General features: G+C 34.1%; 3 protein-coding genes and 1 long non-coding RNA gene across 8 annotated transcripts in view; 2 read left to right on the top strand and 2 right to left on the bottom strand.

The window, feature by feature from the left end:
- The window catches only part of LOC145804385 (uncharacterized), an 81,811-nt gene extending 72,745 nt beyond the window's left edge, over window positions 1–9,066 (bottom strand). For both annotated transcript variants that reach the window (XM_082898076.1, XM_082898077.1), the window contains exon 1: window positions 8,949–9,066. The gene's annotated coding sequence lies outside the window, so the exon portion shown is untranslated. The remainder of the gene's footprint in view (window positions 1–8,948) is intronic.
- On the top strand, window positions 4,777–6,232 carry LOC145804386 (uncharacterized). The gene is made up of 2 exons (XR_014345995.1): window positions 4,777–5,044; window positions 5,812–6,232. It is a non-coding gene; the product is annotated as an uncharacterized LOC145804386 (long non-coding RNA).
- LOC114270117 (60 kDa jasmonate-induced protein) lies at window positions 6,922–9,103 on the bottom strand. 2 transcript variants are annotated; one of them, XM_028211515.2, is made up of 2 exons: window positions 8,183–9,103; window positions 6,922–7,194 (listed from the first exon to the last, which is right to left on the bottom strand). In XM_028211515.2, exon 1 carries the CDS (start codon window positions 8,934–8,936, stop codon window positions 8,196–8,198), a length of 741 nt encoding a protein of 246 aa, XP_028067316.2. In that variant the 5' UTR covers window positions 8,937–9,103; the 3' UTR covers window positions 6,922–7,194; window positions 8,183–8,195. The 2 variants fall into 2 exon arrangements, with proteins under 2 accessions (XP_028067316.2, XP_028067315.2); XM_028211514.2 differs by having other exon boundaries at window positions 8,200–9,069.
- A 256-nt stretch (window positions 9,104–9,359) lies between these two features.
- On the top strand, window positions 9,360–17,947 carry LOC114323657 (uncharacterized). Of its 3 annotated transcripts, none has more exons than XM_082898079.1 (6): window positions 9,360–9,871; window positions 12,199–12,333; window positions 14,190–14,271; window positions 14,380–14,457; window positions 16,661–16,723; window positions 17,522–17,947. In XM_082898079.1, the coding sequence occupies exons 2-6, from the start codon at window positions 12,276–12,278 to the stop codon at window positions 17,607–17,609; spliced, it is 369 nt and encodes a 122-aa protein (XP_082754205.1). In that variant the 5' UTR covers window positions 9,360–9,871; window positions 12,199–12,275; the 3' UTR covers window positions 17,610–17,947. The 3 variants fall into 3 exon arrangements, with proteins under 3 accessions (XP_082754205.1, XP_082754204.1, XP_082754206.1); XM_082898078.1 differs by having other exon boundaries at window positions 9,361–9,871; window positions 11,900–12,333; XM_082898080.1 differs by lacking the exon at window positions 14,380–14,457 and having other exon boundaries at window positions 9,378–9,871; window positions 11,900–12,333.
- The last annotated feature ends 1,968 nt before the right edge of the window (window positions 17,948–19,915 follow it).

Raw genomic sequence — 19,915 nt, 5'->3', positions numbered from 1 at the left:
ATTTCCGCCGCCATTCGCCGGATGACAGCATCTTGATCTCTCAACTTACTTGCCAGTCGCCTGGCGTGTGAGTCTCTCCTCCGCCGGTGACCATCTGGACTCCGCGAATGTCCATGACTTCTTCCGCGCTTATCCCGCGCGTCTACTGACTGTCCTCCAGTGGGCGTCCCCAAGTCCGCCATTGGATGGATGGCGGGAGGACCTTCTCTCCTTCGGGTGAACTCTGGGGTAGCTCCGTCTATGGCAGACAACGGAAACTCGTCGTTGTTCGCCATGGACGGCGATCAGATGAACCCGAAAGACAAGGTTTTGTCTGTCAAGCTTCCCACAGACGGCGCCAATTGTACGGGGAGCAAATATTCCGGCAAGCTCGTACTCCTTTCTTCCGAGCTCCGTTTCTGTCTGATCACCTACGAGCAAATAACGGTGAGCTACCCGGCGGTGTGTGGCCGGAAAAACCCTCCGACAATCAAGTTAGCACACACCTTAGGATAGAGAGAGAGAGGGAGGAGTGTTTGAATGTAAGAATTTCCTTACAAAGTGTTCATCTCTGCGCGTATGGGGGCGCAGACATGCTTATATACCCTCTGTGCCCCATATCTACTCCCAGTCATCCCCTGACACGTGGCTCCGCTATACCATCTATTAGCATAAACCTTGCTGAACGTCACCTAATCTCAACTGCCTGCCTTCACAGCTGGAGCTCGGCAGCCGAGCTACTCTATCCGTTTCCGTGCCGTGCCGTGCTTCATACCCAAGCACTTCACTGGGTAAGTCCAAGAAGGACCGGGCTAGGCAACATCTCGGCAAAGCCTAGCCCAAGGCACCTCCTGTGGCCGGCCTTTCTTCCAGTCAAACAGTTACCTCGGCTGACCACGCCTTTCCGGGCGCCGGTCACTCCGCTTGTCTTGCTTCGGCCATCGTCTGATCGAGCAGCTCAACCGAGCAGCTTCTTTACGGTCTGGGGCGACACACACTCGGCCCAAGTTCTGCCCGGCCCAAGTTCTGGCAACCCATCTCTTGGCGGATAGTCAATCATCTCGGCCCCATGCACCGTTGGGCTCTCAACCTGCTCGGCCAATACCACGGCCCAACTCCAGATCATAAATCACCCTCTCAGTAACCAATTATTATTTTGCAACAATGTTTGTGTTTAGTTTGAATTGGGTGGTCTATAAAAAAAACCTTTCATTAGTGTGACAATGCATGTGTTTGTTTTGAATTGGGTAGTCTCTTTTAATTATCATATTGTTTTTTTCTATATTTTACAGGTGGATGAAGACTAGAAGTGAATAGTAATATTGACTCCCTTTTTATAGGTCTACATTTTTTAAAGCTTAAGTTTTTCTTATCGCTCTAATGATTTTGTATTTATTGTTGTGTAAACTAAACATGCACTTCTTTGATTGATGAGTGTTGAAAGAGTGGCAATCTCAAGGGCAAAATTTACATTATTTTTGGTTTCATTGTTGACAAACTTTGAAAATGATTGGCATTGTATAAAGTTAAAGATTATTTAGAGGCAGATTGATGTTGTGTAAATTATTGTTGTATTTTTCTTATCAAAATCAAACCAAACTGAAACTGTATTTGTGTTTGTGTTGAAAAAATTAAACATATTTGTATTTGTGGGTTTTAAAATCTGTTGCAGATGCAGTTGAGTGTCTCTCTCTTATTTTGGTTTCTATGGGTATCTATGAAAAGCCATGAAATTATTGTTGTATTTTTCTTATCAAAATCAGACCAAATTGAAACTGTATTTGTATTTGTGGGTTATAAAATCTGTTACAGATGCAGTTGAGTATCTTCATTCCGGTAGAAGTGTTGGCAAGGTATGGATTTTTTTTTTAAGGTCTTAACATGCTTATTTCTTTGCATATTTTCTGTTATGCATTGTTGAAAATTTCCTGACCCAAAAAAATCTTACAGGTGGTTATTTGCATTGACTCGACTTTCAGTCAGCAAGTAGCAAAGTATAGAGTATGTGCGTGTTCAAATTGTGAGATGGGTTTTTATATTTGGTTAAACATCACCGGTTAGAGTTGATCTCAAGCATTGCCCATTTGCGGAGGTAATTTATCTTTATTGATTGTAATTTATCTATATAGATTTGGTTAAACATCAAACACATTCCCTTACAGTAGGTATGGTTAATGATAAGAAAACTGGTAGTGTAGTATGCTTAATACATGTATGGTTGAAGATCATCTAGCATGCTTAATACACCATTGAGTGTTATTCTTTATTACTTTTTAATCTGAATGTTATTCTCTGTTTCTTTTCTTTTTTTTCATTACCAAGATGAGTTCAATTTGGTTGTTGATTTAGATTTTGTTATTTCTTTTTTTTCCTATTAGTTGGTGCGCTTTTTTATTTTATTTTTTTGAAGTACATTAGTTAATGACAGGGCTTTTTTTCCCCTTTGATTTGATGTCCAAGTCTGAATTTAGGACTTATATGTTCTAATTTTTTTTTTTAATACTAATACAATTTGTTATTGAAGTGATTAATTATTGAAGTGATGAACATGAGCATGGAGAGAAGCCTACAGATCACCACCACAGGTGGTGATGGTGTAGTTGGTGGTGGTGGTGGTTTGTTGGTGAAGAAGAGAGGGAGGCCAATAAAGTATGACTCAGATAGTAACTTGAGACTACCATCTATATCACCACCACCACCAGGTTTTTCTTTCTCACCTCCTTTTCCATCATTATTTACACCAGACCACTTGGTTCTGGTAACTGCCAGCTACTTGAGATGAATAGGTGAGTTCATCGAATCAATCCTTTAAATTAACCTTTTCCCTTGCTGCAATTCAAGACTTCCTTCATCAAACACATTGAAAACAATAGGTATGGTTTAACTTGATTTTTATTTTTTTTAAGTACATTAGTTAGTGTGATTTTTATTTTTTTGAAGTACATTAGTTAGTGTTATTGCACATGGTTAAATCGGAATGAAAGTGTTTATTCATTCTCTTCATGGGTTTTAGGTTCATTGAAGCGTATGTGGAAATAATTCGACAACCTTATGTATGAGGTGGAGAGCCTGTGTTGCTAATGGCATCCCATGTTCTCAAGTGAGTTTTATTCACTGTTTCAGTGAAGCATTTATGTTGTCAGTATGAAGCAATTTATGTGCAAAAACCAATATCATAGTGTTCATCAAAGTGTTTTTGCATATTGCCTCATATACAATGGTATTTGTCTATTTATTAGTTTGACAGAAGGGTTTGTTTCTAGAAAGTTATATTTGACATTGTTAGTTGAATTGGATGGGCATACATAGGGACATGTGAATGTGAGATTTCTGGGTTTTTGACCGTTCGTTTATCTAAATACAAATTTACCTCTTATGGTTTGTGAGATTTTGTTCGTTCTTGGGTTTGAATCACATTTCAAATTTTTAAGTGGTTTTGTTTTAACTGTTATGATGCTGAAAATTATGGTTCTGTCTTAACTGTTATGATGCTGAAAATTATCTCCGATGGTAGTGTCGTTTTCTTTAATCTCAATATTTTATGATGTTGAAAATGCTATTTGGTGCAAGTATGTCATATTCTACCATTGATTAAACTCTAAGCTATTAGTTCACAATTGGTGGCTTGCTGCAACTGAAAATGCTATTTGGTGCAAATATGTCATATTCTGCCATTGATTAAACTCAATTGATTAAATTCTAGGAACTCTTTGAGCTACATTATTATTAAAGTATTAGGAAATGGATGAGTATCTATATAATAAAGCATGACAGTTTTTGAAAATATTTGGCATGCTTTTATTATTTATGTTAAAACCCAAACTTCAATTGTTCTTTCAAGTGTAATGCCCTACAACTCAGCAGGATTATATTACCCGTCTATTGTTCTTTCAAGTTTAATGCCCTTTTTCCATTGTTGATCATAAAAACTTACAGGGCACTTAATTGCACTTAATTGCATTTGTTGATTATGCCCTTTTTTCACATGTACTGAATCAAGTAAGTTCTTACTTCTCCTGATGGCACACTTGGGCTCCAACCAATTGAAGTTTCTTCCTAATTTTTAGGAAAGGAAAGGTGAACACGGGTTGTTTTGTCTGACCTCCCATTTGACTGTTTAAGCTTTATATATATAATCTAACCCCCAATTGATAGACTGGAAGAAACAATATGAATTAGGCTTGATGATTATATTTTATGCTGTTTGATTATTGCATTGAAGTGCATGACTGATTTGACTTTTATCTTGCAGTATTTACCATTATATAATTTTGAAACTTGAAAAACATTTTTGGCTTCTTTTGCTAAGTCCTCAAACCCAACATTTTTGGCTTCTTTGGCTTCTTTTGCTAAGTCCTTAAACCCAACTTCCCAACATCGGCTATATAATTTATATTAGATCTGCAGCTCTTTTCCAATAAGTTTGCCTTATTATACTGAGTGTTTAATACATGCACTATTTTTGATCCATTATTTGTCGATCTCCATGATGGATTAATGAAGAAATTAATTGTTGTAAACAAAGGTGGTGCCATAGAATTTTAGTAATTCAGTAAAGGGGAAATTGCACCAATGATAGCTATTCATCATTATTTATACCGTGCCTTTAGATACGGGCATACGCTAATTATTTTATATGTAATCAATAATATAGAACCTGAAAGAACCATACCACAGCTACAATCAACTTATTAAAACAAAACACTCGCCATAAATGACTAGTGACATATTTATATGAAAAATGATTCAGGCCTCGAGCGCGGGAGGCGCGAATGAACTCTGTGACACGTGTGGCTCTCTTTCTCCTTTCATCTCTCTCTCTTATTCAACCCAAAAACAATCCCACTCTCTACTCTTTTCAAACCCAAATCTGGGACTCCCTCTCTCTGTCTCTACTCTATTGAAACCCAAACACTATTTCGGTCTAGCAAACAAGAGCAAAATCAGCCAACCCATTGACGGCGGTGGCGGGCTTCCTGCGTTTTCCGGCATCCCTTCTTTGCATGGACACGTTGCACAGTTACCCAAGCCCTAGATCCCCAAATCTCCTCCATTGACAACCAAGGTCAGATTTTTTTTTTTTTTATTTATTATTATAAATCATTTCCATTAATCTCCATGATAAAGCTTAGTGATTAATTTGTTTTTTTTTTCGTTTTTTTTTTTTTTGAAATCCTCTCCATTTAATCCTCATGATGAAAAGCTGTGTGATTTTTCAAAAAACTGTTATGAAATCATACTTGCTGAAATAGACTTGCTGAAAATGTTATGAAATCATACTTCATAAAAATCATACTTGCTGAAAATGTTATGAAATCATACTTCATGAAAAAATGTTATGAAATCTTACTTCATAAAATAGACTTGCTGAAATCATACTTGCTAAAAAGCTGGAGAGGATTTTTGGAAAACAGAACAAAAGTCCTGTGATGAAGAATGTTATGAAAATATACTTGTTGAGTTCTGTCGTGATTTTAAAAGAAAAATCAACTTGTTGAAATGATGAATTGAAGGCATATGTGATAGTTGAAAGCAGGTGTGATTCTCCCTACACTTACATTTTGCATTGCAAGTGTATGCTAAAATGCCTCAATGAAATGCTTTGTGAATGGCCAAATTATTGTTTCTAGACTTACATTTTGCCTCAATGAAATGCTTTGTAATTTTGAATAACAATACCAATTTTTTTTGGCTATCATACTTCCAACAGTAAACTTCACCAGCAAAACCATATACCTTCTTCATTCTATGGGCCATTTGACATTATGAACGGAGAATTATATTTTTTATGCTCAATAATGTATTAATTATTTGTTAAATTCCTATTATTAGGAGTAACATGTCAATGGCTTATACCTCCACTAGTTCAAGCAACGAATGGTCGCCTTTTCGAAAATCGAAGTTGCAAATGTGACAAAAAAGTAGCCATTAAGATATCAGACTCATAGAAAAATCCAAGGAGGCTTTACTTCAAGTGTGCAGATGGCAAGTGCAATTACTCTGCATGGTGGGTGCCTACTACCCAACATGGCAATGCATCAAATATCCAATGGAGGCCTAATCTTATTCATAGGAAGAATGAAGATGAGGGGAGGAATGATTCTAACAGAAACAAGGAATCATAGTGTGTACTAGTTTAATGGTGTTAATTTGTTTAATATTAAAATGAATGTTGTAAACTTATACATTTGGTTTTGGAATGGACTCATGGTTTTGTAGAATGGTTGACGAATGTGGGTATCTTTATGGATTCTACGTGTTGCTGCTGAATGTGTGTGTTTTTGGGATGCTGATTCATGGTAATATGATTTTTTTAATGAAATATAGGAGTACTCTTTTTCTTTCCCCTGAAATACCATATGACATACATATATAAAGTTAAAAACTATAAACCATACGTTTATCACATCAAAATAGTGCCCATGAAACATGTTAAAAAATATCCTAAGATACTGACTAAAAAATTGTAAATTTACCACCAATTCAACAAGCCTAAGAAACCTTGTAACTTATCTTAACATTTCAGCAACCATAAGACATATTCCTAAAGAGAAATATTAAAGACTAGTTTAGACATATTCCAAAGGAGCTCTTGTTCATTTTAATCCTTAAGCAGAACTTTAATATCTAATTTCTCTCAATGGTTTGATAGCATTTGTTAAAAAAAAAAAAAAAGAGGGTACACACAAAGAGAGTTAAAACTACAACCACTCTACTACATCTGTGGTATCAGGGGTCTGTCCTTACTTCCCATTATTCGGCTAACCATATAGCATAGACATGTTTAAAATAGGTAAGCACAATTCAAGTCACCTTCTAAAAAATAAAACCATATCAACATAAAACTAAATTAAGCTTCCACCAAAACTGAATTAAGCTGGAACCAAAATTGAATTAAGCCAATATAAAACCATATCAACATCATCCAAACACCCAAGAGAATAATAAGTCACCTTCCAAAATATGTTGTTTAAGGCCAAAATCACTTGATTGGATCCTAAACAAACCAAAGTATCCAAAGTTTACAAAACAAAGTCATAAAATTACTCTTAAAAACTAAAAATAAAAGGGGGCATTTGGATCCACATTTATATTCAAGTCAACAAATTTTGAAGCAATTGATCCACTTTGACTGCTTATATTGTTCACAATTCTTGAATGACTAAGAGATGCGCTTCCAATATTGTCTACCATTTGCATTAAGCTACCTTGTGCCTATTCAATGAGAAAGTAAACAATATGAAAAAATTTAGTTGCTTTCTCATAAATAAACCCAGTGATATTATATAAAGAGTAATTGACATGAGATCAAGGAAACTATTGGGAAATGGTAAAAAAATCATTCAAGAGAAAGGACAGTATCGAGAAAAAGCAAGCTGGGAGCAACTTGGAGAATAGAATACAACCAGTCAAAAACCATTTACTACATAAGAATCATCAATGAGGGATCACAAGCAAGCTACAAAGACAATTCAGGTTATAGGCATATCAAATTCCACCAAAAATTATCACATACAAAATCAAGTGATATAGAACAACATCAAGAAATTGAAATCAATATACTTTATCAAACCTCTAAACACTACATGATGTAGAAAGTAATTTTACTTGTAAGATAGAACAGAGCCAATTAAAATGAAACAAATTCCTGACTATTTATTTACAAACTTACCCCAATCTCTCTTCCTTTTTTTCCTTTTTCCTTTTTTATTTTTATTTTTATTTTTTATAATTATAATTAAGCTCACGCAACCAATTAAGCCCCAGCTGTGGGCAACGCTGCCATGAAAGAGTTGTAAAATGACTCCAAAATCATTGGTAGTCCATCATTGGTTTTTGTTTAATGTTCAAACAGTTTAATTTTTGTTCAATGGATAAGAGATTTTGTTCAATGAATGTTCAATCTGTTTCTGTATTGTTTCCATCTCCAAATTGGATAAGAAATTGAATCCAGCTCTACATTAATTTCTTCATTACAGTTTGGTTTTTGTGATGAACTTCAACATTTCTCAACAATGAAATAAAGGTACCATACACATAACAATTGTCTTAACAAACAAAATCTTTCTATGTGGACTTTCAACAAACACATAGAATGCATCAATACAAAAACACCAAACTTGTTTAGAACAAATTATGGACCAAGAAGATTTCAACCAATGTAAAGAAATAGGAGCAAAATCATGGACCAAGCAGATTTCACCTTAACTCGGATCTCACCATGGTGTCCAAGTGACCTTAACTCGGATCTCACCATGCTGTCCGAAAATGTTCTTCTGAGATGTACCGGAGAGTTGAGCAGGAAACTCTGCAGTGCCCTTGGCAATCTCACCGTCGTGATCCATCAGATCCGCCCGAATTATGAGGGAGGAGTTCGATGGCACGGCCACCACAGATCTCGACAACGGGATGGGCTGCTCAGGCCTTACATCTACGTGCTCATCTGATTTCTTCCGGAAGAGCACGCTTTCATTCATCAAGTTTCCATTGCGAGCAGTAAGCAGTCCGTAAACATGGGCCGAGTTTTCCCCTTCCCCACCTCTGTTTACGAACGTAACTTCCACAGTAGCCGCAAACGCAATACTCAACACTGCGTAGTTGACCGTCACCGAACCATTCTTCAGAGGAAAGTCGTCGTATAAGGGCTCATCATACTTATCGGGGGTGGCGAGGTAAGGGTTCCACCATGTCTGCTTGCTGCTGACATCATCGTCCTTATCCTTGAGAGCCACGTCGATGGCGACGCTGTCGCAGGCTAAGATGGATCGAGCTGGGCCAGTCAGCAAAACGGGTTGGCCCGGGCTGATGGATTCGTAATGATCTCTTGATCGGTTGTAGATGGATTGAGAACCCCGTGCGTCGGTGACTGTGATTGTGCCGTAGAGGTTCTCTCCGTCGATGTGGTTGATGCTCACCGAGAACACCTCCACCAACGGTCGCCGGATTTCATCGCCCATGTGCAGAAGAACCCTTTTCGATGACGAGGCAAGGAATTTAGCCCCTTTATGTCTTTGATAAGAAGGAATACTTTGGAACGACAACCACCATACAAAAAAGATAAGTATCTATTTATATATTAATATTAATGATATGTGACTTTAATGCGATATCTACCCATCAATATGTTATATGCGATGTCTACCTATATAAAATAAAGAATCTTTTGCTTTGCTTCCAAGTTTTTTTTGTCCAACAAGTTTCCTCTTTTTCGAGAAAATCATTTCTTTGGCCACCAAGTTTCCTCACCTCTGGAAACCCTTTTTCTCTACCAACTTTCCTCTCTTATAATTTATAATTTTTTAAAAATATATGTATATTTTTCTATTTTAAAATTTAAAATTATGTGTTATAAAATATGTTAAACAATTCAACAAAATCTAAAATTTATATATATATATCTATATAATAAGTCACAATGGTTTTTGAATTTATGTCAAAAATGTATGTGAGATATATTTTGATCCGATGACTGAGATTAATTCCAAGTTTATATCAATGGTCCAGATCTCCCGTCCAATCACTTCTCCTCCTAAGCTTTTCCACCTACCCACGTCTGCCTCCCTCTCCCTCTCTGTTCTTTAACAGGTACATCTCTCTCTTCCTCCTATCTCTTTCATACGCTGCTCTCTCTTCTCTTGCGATGACCGTCGACCACCTCTCCTCTCCCTCGCCGGAGACCCAAACCCGAGCCCTCTATTCCTATGTTCCTCCCTTCATCTCCCGCTCCCTCATCCCCCTTCCCCATCCCGAGCCCTCTCCCTCGCCGGAGACCCAGACCCATACCTTCTTCGATTCAGTGAGAGGAGAGAAAGAGGAGGGCATCGTCGTCCCGCCCCGCCAACGCCAACGCCCTACCCCGCCGTCGCCGACAAGAAGGTTCGAAATACATGAGGTAAAAGGTTCGAAATACATTTAGATTCAGTTTTGGAACTAAAATTCATGACAGTATGTGATGGCTGTATGTGATAGCTGTGTGTGAGTGCTGTGTGAGTGTGTGTCTTTGACAGTATGTGATGGCTGTATGTGATGGCTGTATGCGATTCAGTTTTAGATTCAGTTTTGATCAATAGTGAAGCTGTGTGTGAGTGTGTGTCTTTGACAGTATGTGATGGCTTCTCCCTCCCTGTTCTTCTTTTTCCCTACCCTCCCTCCTCGCTTGCTCCCGAAACTGCACAAAAATCCCAAATCATCCAATTCAAGTTTGTCTTGAGTTGATCACTTCGCTCACTCTTCTCAAGTGTGTGTCTTTCATTTTATTATGAAACTTCTCTCGAATCAATTCAAGTGTGTGTCTTTTTGTGTTGAAGAATAAGATTTTTTGGTTGAAGAATAAGATTTTTAGGAACAGTGATCTACGAAAAAAAAAAAAAAAACCAGAAGTTTACATTGCATATATAATTCAAGAGGTAAATCTACCCCATCAAACTAAAAATCTAGGTCATTTTCTGCATTTTTTTTTGGCTTATTGGTTTTGGACATTGAGGGGCACAGCTAAAGCGTTCTTTTCATTCTGTTTAGGTAAGTATGCTTGGAGTTCAAATTTTTTTTCTTTGTTCTTTGTGCATCATAAGTAATTGTAAATTGTAAAATACTTTTTGTTGGGTTTTCATGTGTTAATGTGTTTGTTCTAGAATTGAATTTGTGAACTTGCTTCTCCCTCTGCATTGTAAATGTATGATGAAATGCTTGAATGAAATTTTATTTTAACAATAAGTTACATCAATCCCCCCCTTGCCTTGAATTCACATCATGTCTTCATTTGATGGATTTATGGAAAGCCCACCCTTTTTCAAAGTATTAGTAAATACGTCAACCAAACAACAGAAAATAAAAAAAAAAAATTAAATGTCACTCTTCTGTATATATACTAATAGCCTCACTTTACCTTTTAATTTCTCTCTCTCTCTCTCTCTCACTGTTGGTTGATTTTAAGTTTTTATATCTGGATCGATGGATCATACTATTTTATTTTATTTTTGTTTGTGTTTAAGGCTTCAAGGTCGTTTCTTTGTTTCCGGAGTGGTATACTTCAACTGCAAAATTGAGTTGATTTTAGGTTTTTATATCTAGATTGATGGATCATACTATTTTCTTTTATTTTTGTTTGTGTTTAATTTCCTTATATTGGGATTGAAGAGTTTCTTTGTACATTGATGTTTTGATTATTGGAATTGTTGGGCTTCAAGGTCGTTTCTTTGTTTCCGGAGTGGTATACTTCAACTGCAAAATTGAGAAAGAACAATCACTAATTGTTATTTGTTATTTGTGTTCAAATGTGGTGAGATAGAAATTAACTTATATTCTCATAGAAAACTGCAAAGAAAACTCTTCAACTTATATTCTCATAGGCATTTTCATTTCAGTAGAAATTAACTTCAAACTCTTCAATTCAGTATTAACTCCTTTAGTGTTAAAAAGAAAATCCTTATTAAAGTCATTAACACATAAGCTAGAATGTTCTATCCATTAAAGCTTTATTTCAATTTATTTGGAAGTTGCAATATGAATCTGTTACCTATTGATCTTATTAATGTTATTTAAGTTATGAGAGGCATCATATTTTTCTGTACCTTGCATATTGCTAGACCATGGCCTACCGAATGTGGTTGCACACAACCCTCACAGAAGAGCCAAGGGCAAGGGTCTGAAACTCCCATCCCATCCATCATTGACCACCTCTCTCAAACTGTCTGAAACTCTCCTATTCTCCCTCCCAATAATTGCAACAAAGCTATAAAAAAATTCAATTAAAAAATATATAAAATGAAAATCTTTGATCCTTTGCCATACATAAAATGAAAATCTTTCTTCAATAAAGCTCAAGTTTTTAGTTATTTTTTTCTTTATTTGGTTTCATATCAGATGATAAAATTAAAAAAAAAATAAAGCTGTGTCAAATTTTTTTTTTTTTTTTTAACAGAGGTCAATACAAAAACAGCACAGTAGAAAAAACTAAACCAAATCATACATGCCACAAGCCCAAGAGGTGGGTTAGAAACCTAATTAAGAGGGAGGATGTTCAGAAGATGGTGATGAGCCACCCAATGGGTTGTTCCCAATTCTTTTGCGTAACGCGATTCGATTGAAATAGCTTCGAAAAACACAGGTTTGGTCTTGATTTGATTTGATTTGATCGATGTGGGTTTTGGTGTTATTGTCAATGATGTGTCTTTTGGTGACTAATTAGGTAAGTGTTTGTGTGGTTGGAAAATTGGGTAGGTGTTGGATTGAAGAGAAGATGTGATTGCAAGCTAAGCTTTTTCAGTCCCTATCAGAAGTGTTTGTGAGTGAAAGAGATGAGTTGTTTTGGAGCATTCAGTTCTTGCAAAGAGAAATCTGAGACTCAAACAGAAGGTAAGGGCATGAATATGATTTTATGCAGTACTTATTTGTTGGATGCAAGATTTTATTTTTATTATTATTATTTTTTTGGTGTATTAAAGTTTGTGATTTTTTGAGTTATGGGAGATGGGTTTGAACTTTATTGACCTATTCAACTCTTGGTTATGGCATGAATAAGGATATGGTTCAATTGATGTAACGGTTCAATTGGCACATGGCATGAAAGTTCTGGATGGTCTTTTGTGTACCTGTTTAGTTTGGTTCATTCCATCGGAATATCCGTTCTCATGTTTGGTTAAGTAAAAAAAAAAAGGAATTTACATGGGAAATGAAATCACCATTCACCAATTTAGGAGAATGGCCATTCCATTCTTGCCTAAAATCATTCCAGCGAACGCAACGCAACCTTAATAAATTATTGTGGAAATATGTGATCCGCTATAATTGTTATAGTGTGGAATGTTTGCTGGACATTTGTTCTTGAATACATAGCTTTGGCGGCACTTGCATTTTCATTTTTTCTTTGGTGCCCACTCCCTTAAACTACATCATGGTCAGGGTGTGTGTAGTACAGGATTCAGGTTGGCCAAGGTTTATCAGTCATTAAATATCATGTGTAGTTTAATGCATTTCAAAATTTAAGCTTCAGGGGCAAGAACTTTGTTTTGAGAATAACCTCTGTGATCATGCAATTTATTTATTTTTACTGTCGATCACAGTTACGAGTTAGGAATCTATTTAAGTATCTATAGCTTGGTGTGCATTGATAGGCCTTTTAGGCTATGCCAATGCATCTGAGCTTGCAAAATGGTCCCATGCCAATCTAAATAATCATGGATTAAACTGCTCAAGTTCATGTGAGCATAATGTTCGCCCAGCCTAGCCTTTATGTTTGCCTCTGTAGATTGACATTTATTCACCCCATAAATTCTTCAAAAACTTAGGCATGTTTTGAACTTGGAAAGCATGTGTGAATATGAGAGGTGTTTGAGTTTAAAATGAATGCAATTTAATAATTTAATCAATTTAATTTAAAGTACATAATATTATTAAGATGAACTTAAGAAAATCTCCGCCACTTGCATAATTAAAAAGGACTAAATAATAGTCAAGTAAAACCTACCTATATAAATCCAAATTATAATGTTGTAAGTTTTAACATCCAAAATGTAATACCAAAATTCTGTTATAAATTAAACTGAACGATCTGTAATAATTCTTTATTTTATTTTTTTTTGTTGGTCTTTATAGATTTTCCCTCCTCTTCTTGCAGTAGCAAAGTGTGTTTTGAGGAGAGAGAGAGAGAGAGAGAATGAGTGTGTTTTAAAATTTGAAATTTGAGAAAATGAGAGAGCGAGAAAGGACCGTGGGTGGGTGGTGTAGAGTTTTAGGCTTATTTTTTTATTTTATTTTATGTGTGGGGCTCTTCGGCGCATGTATAATTTGACCTCAATTTTTTTTTTTTTGCAACAAATTAAATAAATTATATTTTAATCCATAAGAAGAATAATAATTCTTTATATTTTTCAGTATTTTTATCAAAAAATGTTACAGATTCCATAAATTATTAAATAAATTACAGATTCCATAAATGTTACACTCATTTTGATCTTAACAATATTTATACCGTGCCTTTAGGCACGGGCATACACTAGGTAGTTTAAAAACAAACTTCTGGTGTTTCTAAATTTGCATTTGCGAGTCGACTGCGATCAAATTTGTATGTGCATATATGTTAATTTTGTTTATAACATTCAATTGTCATGCAAGGTTATAACATTCAATTGCCAAATTTCGATTACTATTTTTTAAATTGTTGTGTTGTTTACTATTTTTTAAATTGTTGTATTGTTTGGTATGGTGTGCAGAATCTGCTTCGAACCCCGATTGGAGCTCTCCGGTAGAGCTACTTCAGAGCTACACTAAACCTGAGGCTTCTATCTGTGCAAGGTAATATTTCTGTCTCTATTCCCCTTCTCTCTCTGTTGAAAAGAAAAAAATTAAATCCAAAAGAGTTCAAATAAAATTAAAAGAATTTTTCTGTAATATTCAAACAAGGGCCTCCGATTCCTCTAGACAATCACAAACCTTTGCCAGTTTTAAAGAGTTGCAACCTCTCTTTGGATCATTTAGAAGGTAGATTTTTTTCCCTTCTCAATTTTTTTTTTATTGGCTCTGGATTTTAATGGTAGTTTAAAAACAAACTTCTGGAGTTTCTGAATTTGCATTTGCGAGTCGACTGCAATCAAATTTGTATGTGCATATATGTTAATGCAAGGTTATAACATTCAATTGCCAAATTTCGATTACTATTATAGAAAAATTGTCACTCACTTTTCCAATTCATTCGATTTTCACTAATTCTTCCTGCATATATTCTGCATACTAAGTTTCCGGGAGTACATAACATAGTTTTTGGTTTACTGGGCAAATTGATTGTAATGTTGCTTCAACTTACGAATAGATCATTTCATCCTAAAAGATGAGATCCATAGATTTAAATCTACATAAACAAACCTGCACCATTTTCCGATTCAAGATTATTGATTAGATAAATGGTAGGGAAGAGTTGAGAGGAAACTGCATATAAACTACACATCATTAGCTGCCCTAGGGTTAAAGCCGAAATAATCTTCTTCACGGAAAAGCTTCCATTCCAAATTATTGTATAACTTGACATAATCCAACATTTGTTTAATAATGTGTCTAACTCGAAGACAATGTGTCTATTAGTTTGAATGCATTTAATAGATGGACAACTTTGAAAATCCTTACTATACTGTTAAAGTGTAAACATATTAACTCATTTGTTTTAAATTGGGATAGGTACGAAATTAGATGCATTCTTTATTTGTTTATTTATTTTTAAATTGATGAGGGGCCGATATTGTGATTTATGGGTGGAAAATTGAATTTAGGAAGGTGAGTAATCATTTAGTTTGTTGATCTGACATCACAGTAATTTATAATCTGCAAGATATTTGAGAAATTATTGAGAGGAGTTAGAATTCCATAGAGAAACTGATGGATTTGCAAAAATTCTGATTTATATCACTTGGGAGAACAGGAAAGTAGGTACTTGCAATTTGTACATGTTTGAAATGATTTGGCAATTCTAGACATAAGAGAGAATTTTTTATGATGGAGATTAATTTAGCTGATTAAATCTCTTACCGTTGATTGGAAAATTAGTACATTATTGAATTAAAATTGGCATATTCTAAGCTAACATAAAAAATTCATGTATTTGCGTGCAATGAAAAACAAATAGTTGACGAATAACATAGAATGGATGAACATTCAAATCTGATGCATTGCATTTAAAAAATTGTCCCATGTTCCCATCACAGAAATCGAATTTTGCCAGATAAAGAAGAAGAATAATTTCCTTATTTTTTAAAAAAATGTGAATGATAAACACAATTTTTGAAATTTGATACATATCCTATTATATCATTATGTGAAGAATTGTGGATACTTTTCTAAAGGTTTCGAATATTTTTCAGAGTATCACTGTAATTTTCCCAACATGAGAGCTATGCTACGCTACACTACACTACCCCAAAAAATAAAATTGAATAATTTGAGATGTTCTAATCTGTTCAAACACGCTTCTATTGTTGTGGAACTTTTTTCTTTTTTTCTTCTTTTTCCTTTTTCATATTATTAGCCTGTAGTTTTTTATAAGAAAAATAACATTGATTTGAGTTCATTTTGCAAAGCAATAAAATGCCATAATTGCTAAGTAGAAGATGGAAAAGCTGATGATGCCATGATCAGGAATTACCAGATTGTTTGTTGTAGTTTCTACTGTAAAAAATGTGATTTGTGTGTGCGTGCGTGCGTGCGCCCACATTTGAGATGTTCCTATCTGTTCAAACAATCTTTGTATGTTGGAATAAGATTGCAGTTTTTATCATATTCCAGGTTATGTATTTCCTTTTACCTTTTATCATCTCTTTACTTAAAGGCTTTTATTTTTATTGGAATTCTTCTTCTTCTTTTATTTCAATTTTTATTTTTTATTTTTTATATTAAAAAAAATGGGATTCGTGCATTTTAATCTTAATATTATTTAAAGTTTGGTAGGCTTATATGCCACCAAACTGGGTTCCATTTTTTTTAAAAAAAAAAATTGGTGGGTTTGGATCCGATCAACATTCTTTATTTGTTTATAGATTTTTAAATTGAATGTTTAAATATGTTATCATACACTTGGACTTCATTCTAAGTAGTTTGCTTTCTGATTAAATGTGGTGACTATGGACTTCATTTTATCATGTTTGATTTCTACCTCCTCCTCCATCATATAACAGAGTAAAATTGATTTGTTAATTAGGTATTATCTGGATATCACCACCACCACAGCCACCGTCATCATCTTTGCTTCAAACCCCCTCCGGTACCTCTCTCTCTCTCTCTCTCAAACCCTGTGTCTCTAAGGTTTAAATTGATGTTCTTTGTGGCTGTGTTTGGGTTCATCATGTTTCGTGACGATCTTGATGATGCATTGTGTGGTGTTGTTAGAAGATGTATAAGAGTAGAGTATTTATTGCTACTTCTTTGTTACATTTGTGATTTTAATTTGTTTAGTTATGCAATATTGGTAATTGGTAAGTTGTGGTGAGTTCCATTTATTTAGGATTTAGCTTTACTCTTAGAACTGGACTACTACAAACTTTGATGAGATATTTATGCTATGGATGATATGAGACAATGGTGATTACATTTTTGTACCGTATTAACCTTTTTAATAGGAATGGATATTTATGGTCAAATGCTGTATTTAATTCCAAGTGTTAATTGAAGAAGTTTGGAATTGTTGTTCATTTTATTGAGTATTGGAATTGCAAGGTGGTCAACTTAATTTTAGATGAAGCTGCTAAGAGGCCAACATAAATGCTTTAGATAATACAGTGAGGTGTAATGAAAAAAACTTGGTTAGATATGATTTAAGAAGAGTATAGTTTTGCATGTTGAATGGGGTGGAAAAGATTTCATGTTGCCTACATCAAGTATACAGGAGTGGAGGCAACTCGAGTGTTTTGTTTCAGTATTATTACTGATTGTAGTTAATGTGCGCTTTGTTTTTTTGACGTGTCCAATTTCCACATGTATATATATATATTCATATGTATGTTCAAATTTATCTCATCCGAATTTAATGCTTTAATATGACATTTTGTATTTTATGTCTCAGTGAGGCTCCTTGGACTCTTCAATTGATTAATGTTCTTTTGCTAGCAAGGTTGAAGGTTTTATGCAGCAAATTAGCAGAGTTTGATTGATTTATTAATAAAGTTTGGCTGCTTGAAATGTATGGTCAGGGTAAAGATCACTCTATTTCTTATGTTTGATTGCTAACACACAGACTCTTCACATTAAGGTAAAGACTCTTGGCTCCAAATTAAGTGGGTCTTTCCTGTTTGTGTTTTCTGCTTTTAAATTGGTCTTTCATCTAAAAAAATTTCAAATTGGTCTTTCCTGTTTGGAAGATTTGGCATTTGTTTTCAGAAATCTCACCAAAGATCTTTACGATATTTAATAAGGCCATGATTTTTGGGCTTTATATGTGTATCTCTATGAACTTTCTTTTTTCTCTTTTGAAATTTTTGACATTATACTTTAACTACATGTCTCTTTTCAGTTATGATATTAAGAAAGATGTATGAAACTATGGATTTAAAAGGAATGTATGAAGAGGAGTTGTTTTGAGGAGTTGCATTTTTGCTTCCCATCTTACTTTGTTGTTGTCTACTGCATAAATTTTTTTATGCAAGAAGTTGTGATGGATGTTAGCATCCATATCTTTTAGAGAGAGTCATTTGAATCTTCGACTAAATCATTATGTGCTTCACATTACATGCATTTGGATATGAATAAGGTTTCCAACAGTGACGTGTGTGTGTGTGTTTGTATATATATATATGAAACAGTAATGTTGAATCAGTATGACACGTGAAATAGGAGTATGAAAACATCATATTTGGCCTCATGATCACTTTGGAGGACCATCAACTTGGTGATTCCTAAGAATGTAATAATAGTTATAAAGTGATTTTCCTTTTAAAGGTTATTCTACATGTACACATGTTGAAAATAAAAAGGAAAATGTATCATCATAATGGAATAAAAAGGAAATTGTATCAGCAAAAAATTATGAGCAGTTGACAGTCAATTAGCAAGCTAAAAAATTATGAGCAGTTAAAATTTTCTTATGTAGTTATAATTTGATTGGCAACAGTAGCACTAATTGGTGTGCATTTTAATTTTAATTTTTTTTAAATTGCAGAGCACTGGCTGGTATGTATTATTTGATATTTAATTTTTTTTTATATTTGATTTGTTTGGAATTGTAAAATACAGTCTGTTAAATATATTTTTATAACTGCATTTTAATCTTAATATTATTTACATCGTGCCTTTAGGCACGGGCATACGCTAGTATATATATATAAAAAAAAACCCTTTCAAATGGTCACATTATCTATGCTATAACTAACATAATAATCTTTTCAAAATGTATAAGAAGGCTTCTTTCAAAACTCAATATAGTAAGCTTTCAAAATTACATTTAAAAAAATAAAATTATTTTTATTTATTTCCAAACTCACATACTAAATTTCTTGATTAATTTTTATTTATTATTTAAAAATAAAGTATTTACACACAAGTCTTAATTTATGAACTTATACTCTATTAAGTCTTAATTAAAATTTTTGAACTCTCAAGTCCCATTAAATATCTATATATATTATATATGGGAAATAATCTTTCTAATAACAAGACTTGTGAGAGTTCTAAACCTTCGAATTAAATTTTATGATTTAAGTATTTACACACAAGTTATGAACTTATACTCCATTAAGTCTTAATTAAGAGTTTTGAACTCTCAAGTCCCATTAAAATTTTAATAGTAAGGTTTTTAGTTGCCAAAATCTTTTCCCGACTACATATTTTGCTCGCTAGATTTGTCGCGGGAAAATGGTCGGGGAAGGTTTTGGCGGCTAAAAAAATTTAGTCGCCAAAAGTCCTATAAATGGCTACTAATGTTTTAGTAGGGAAAAATACGAGGTATTAGCGACTAAATATTTTTTAGTAGCCAAAAGTCATAAATTGGCGACTAAATATTTAGTCGCCAAAAGTTTTCAAATAAAATTAATTTTTATTTTCAGTGACTAAAATTTGTAGTCGCCCAAAGTATCATTTATTATTAGCTACTAAATATTTAGTCGCCAAAAAAAATTAATTTTCATATTTTTTTTTAGCTACTAAACTATTTAGTCATCTAAAGTCTCATATATTTTTCCCTACTAAATTTTTAGGCGCCAAAACATCTTTGGTTTGTTTTTGGCTACTAAATTTTTAGTAGCCAACAAGTTTTATTTTGTTTTTTTTACTACTAAATATTTAGTCACCAAAAACTTTATTTAGTGTTTTTTATTTATTTATTTATTATTATTATTATTATTATTATTATTATTATTAATTTCTACACAATCTGTATTTATTTCGTGCAATCTGCCCCTGTATATAAACAAAACAATACATATGTCTATTTCTATTTCACTTTCAACCATCCAAAAATTTGGTT

The sequence above is a fragment of the Camellia sinensis genome, chromosome 12 (genome assembly GCF_055761805.1).
Source record: "Camellia sinensis isolate YWXY chromosome 12, ASM5576180v1, whole genome shotgun sequence".
Classification (NCBI taxonomy): Eukaryota; Viridiplantae; Streptophyta; class Magnoliopsida; order Ericales; family Theaceae; genus Camellia; species Camellia sinensis.
The sequence above is the reverse complement of the archived record's forward strand: the minus strand, read 5'-3'. Positions and strand labels throughout refer to the sequence as shown.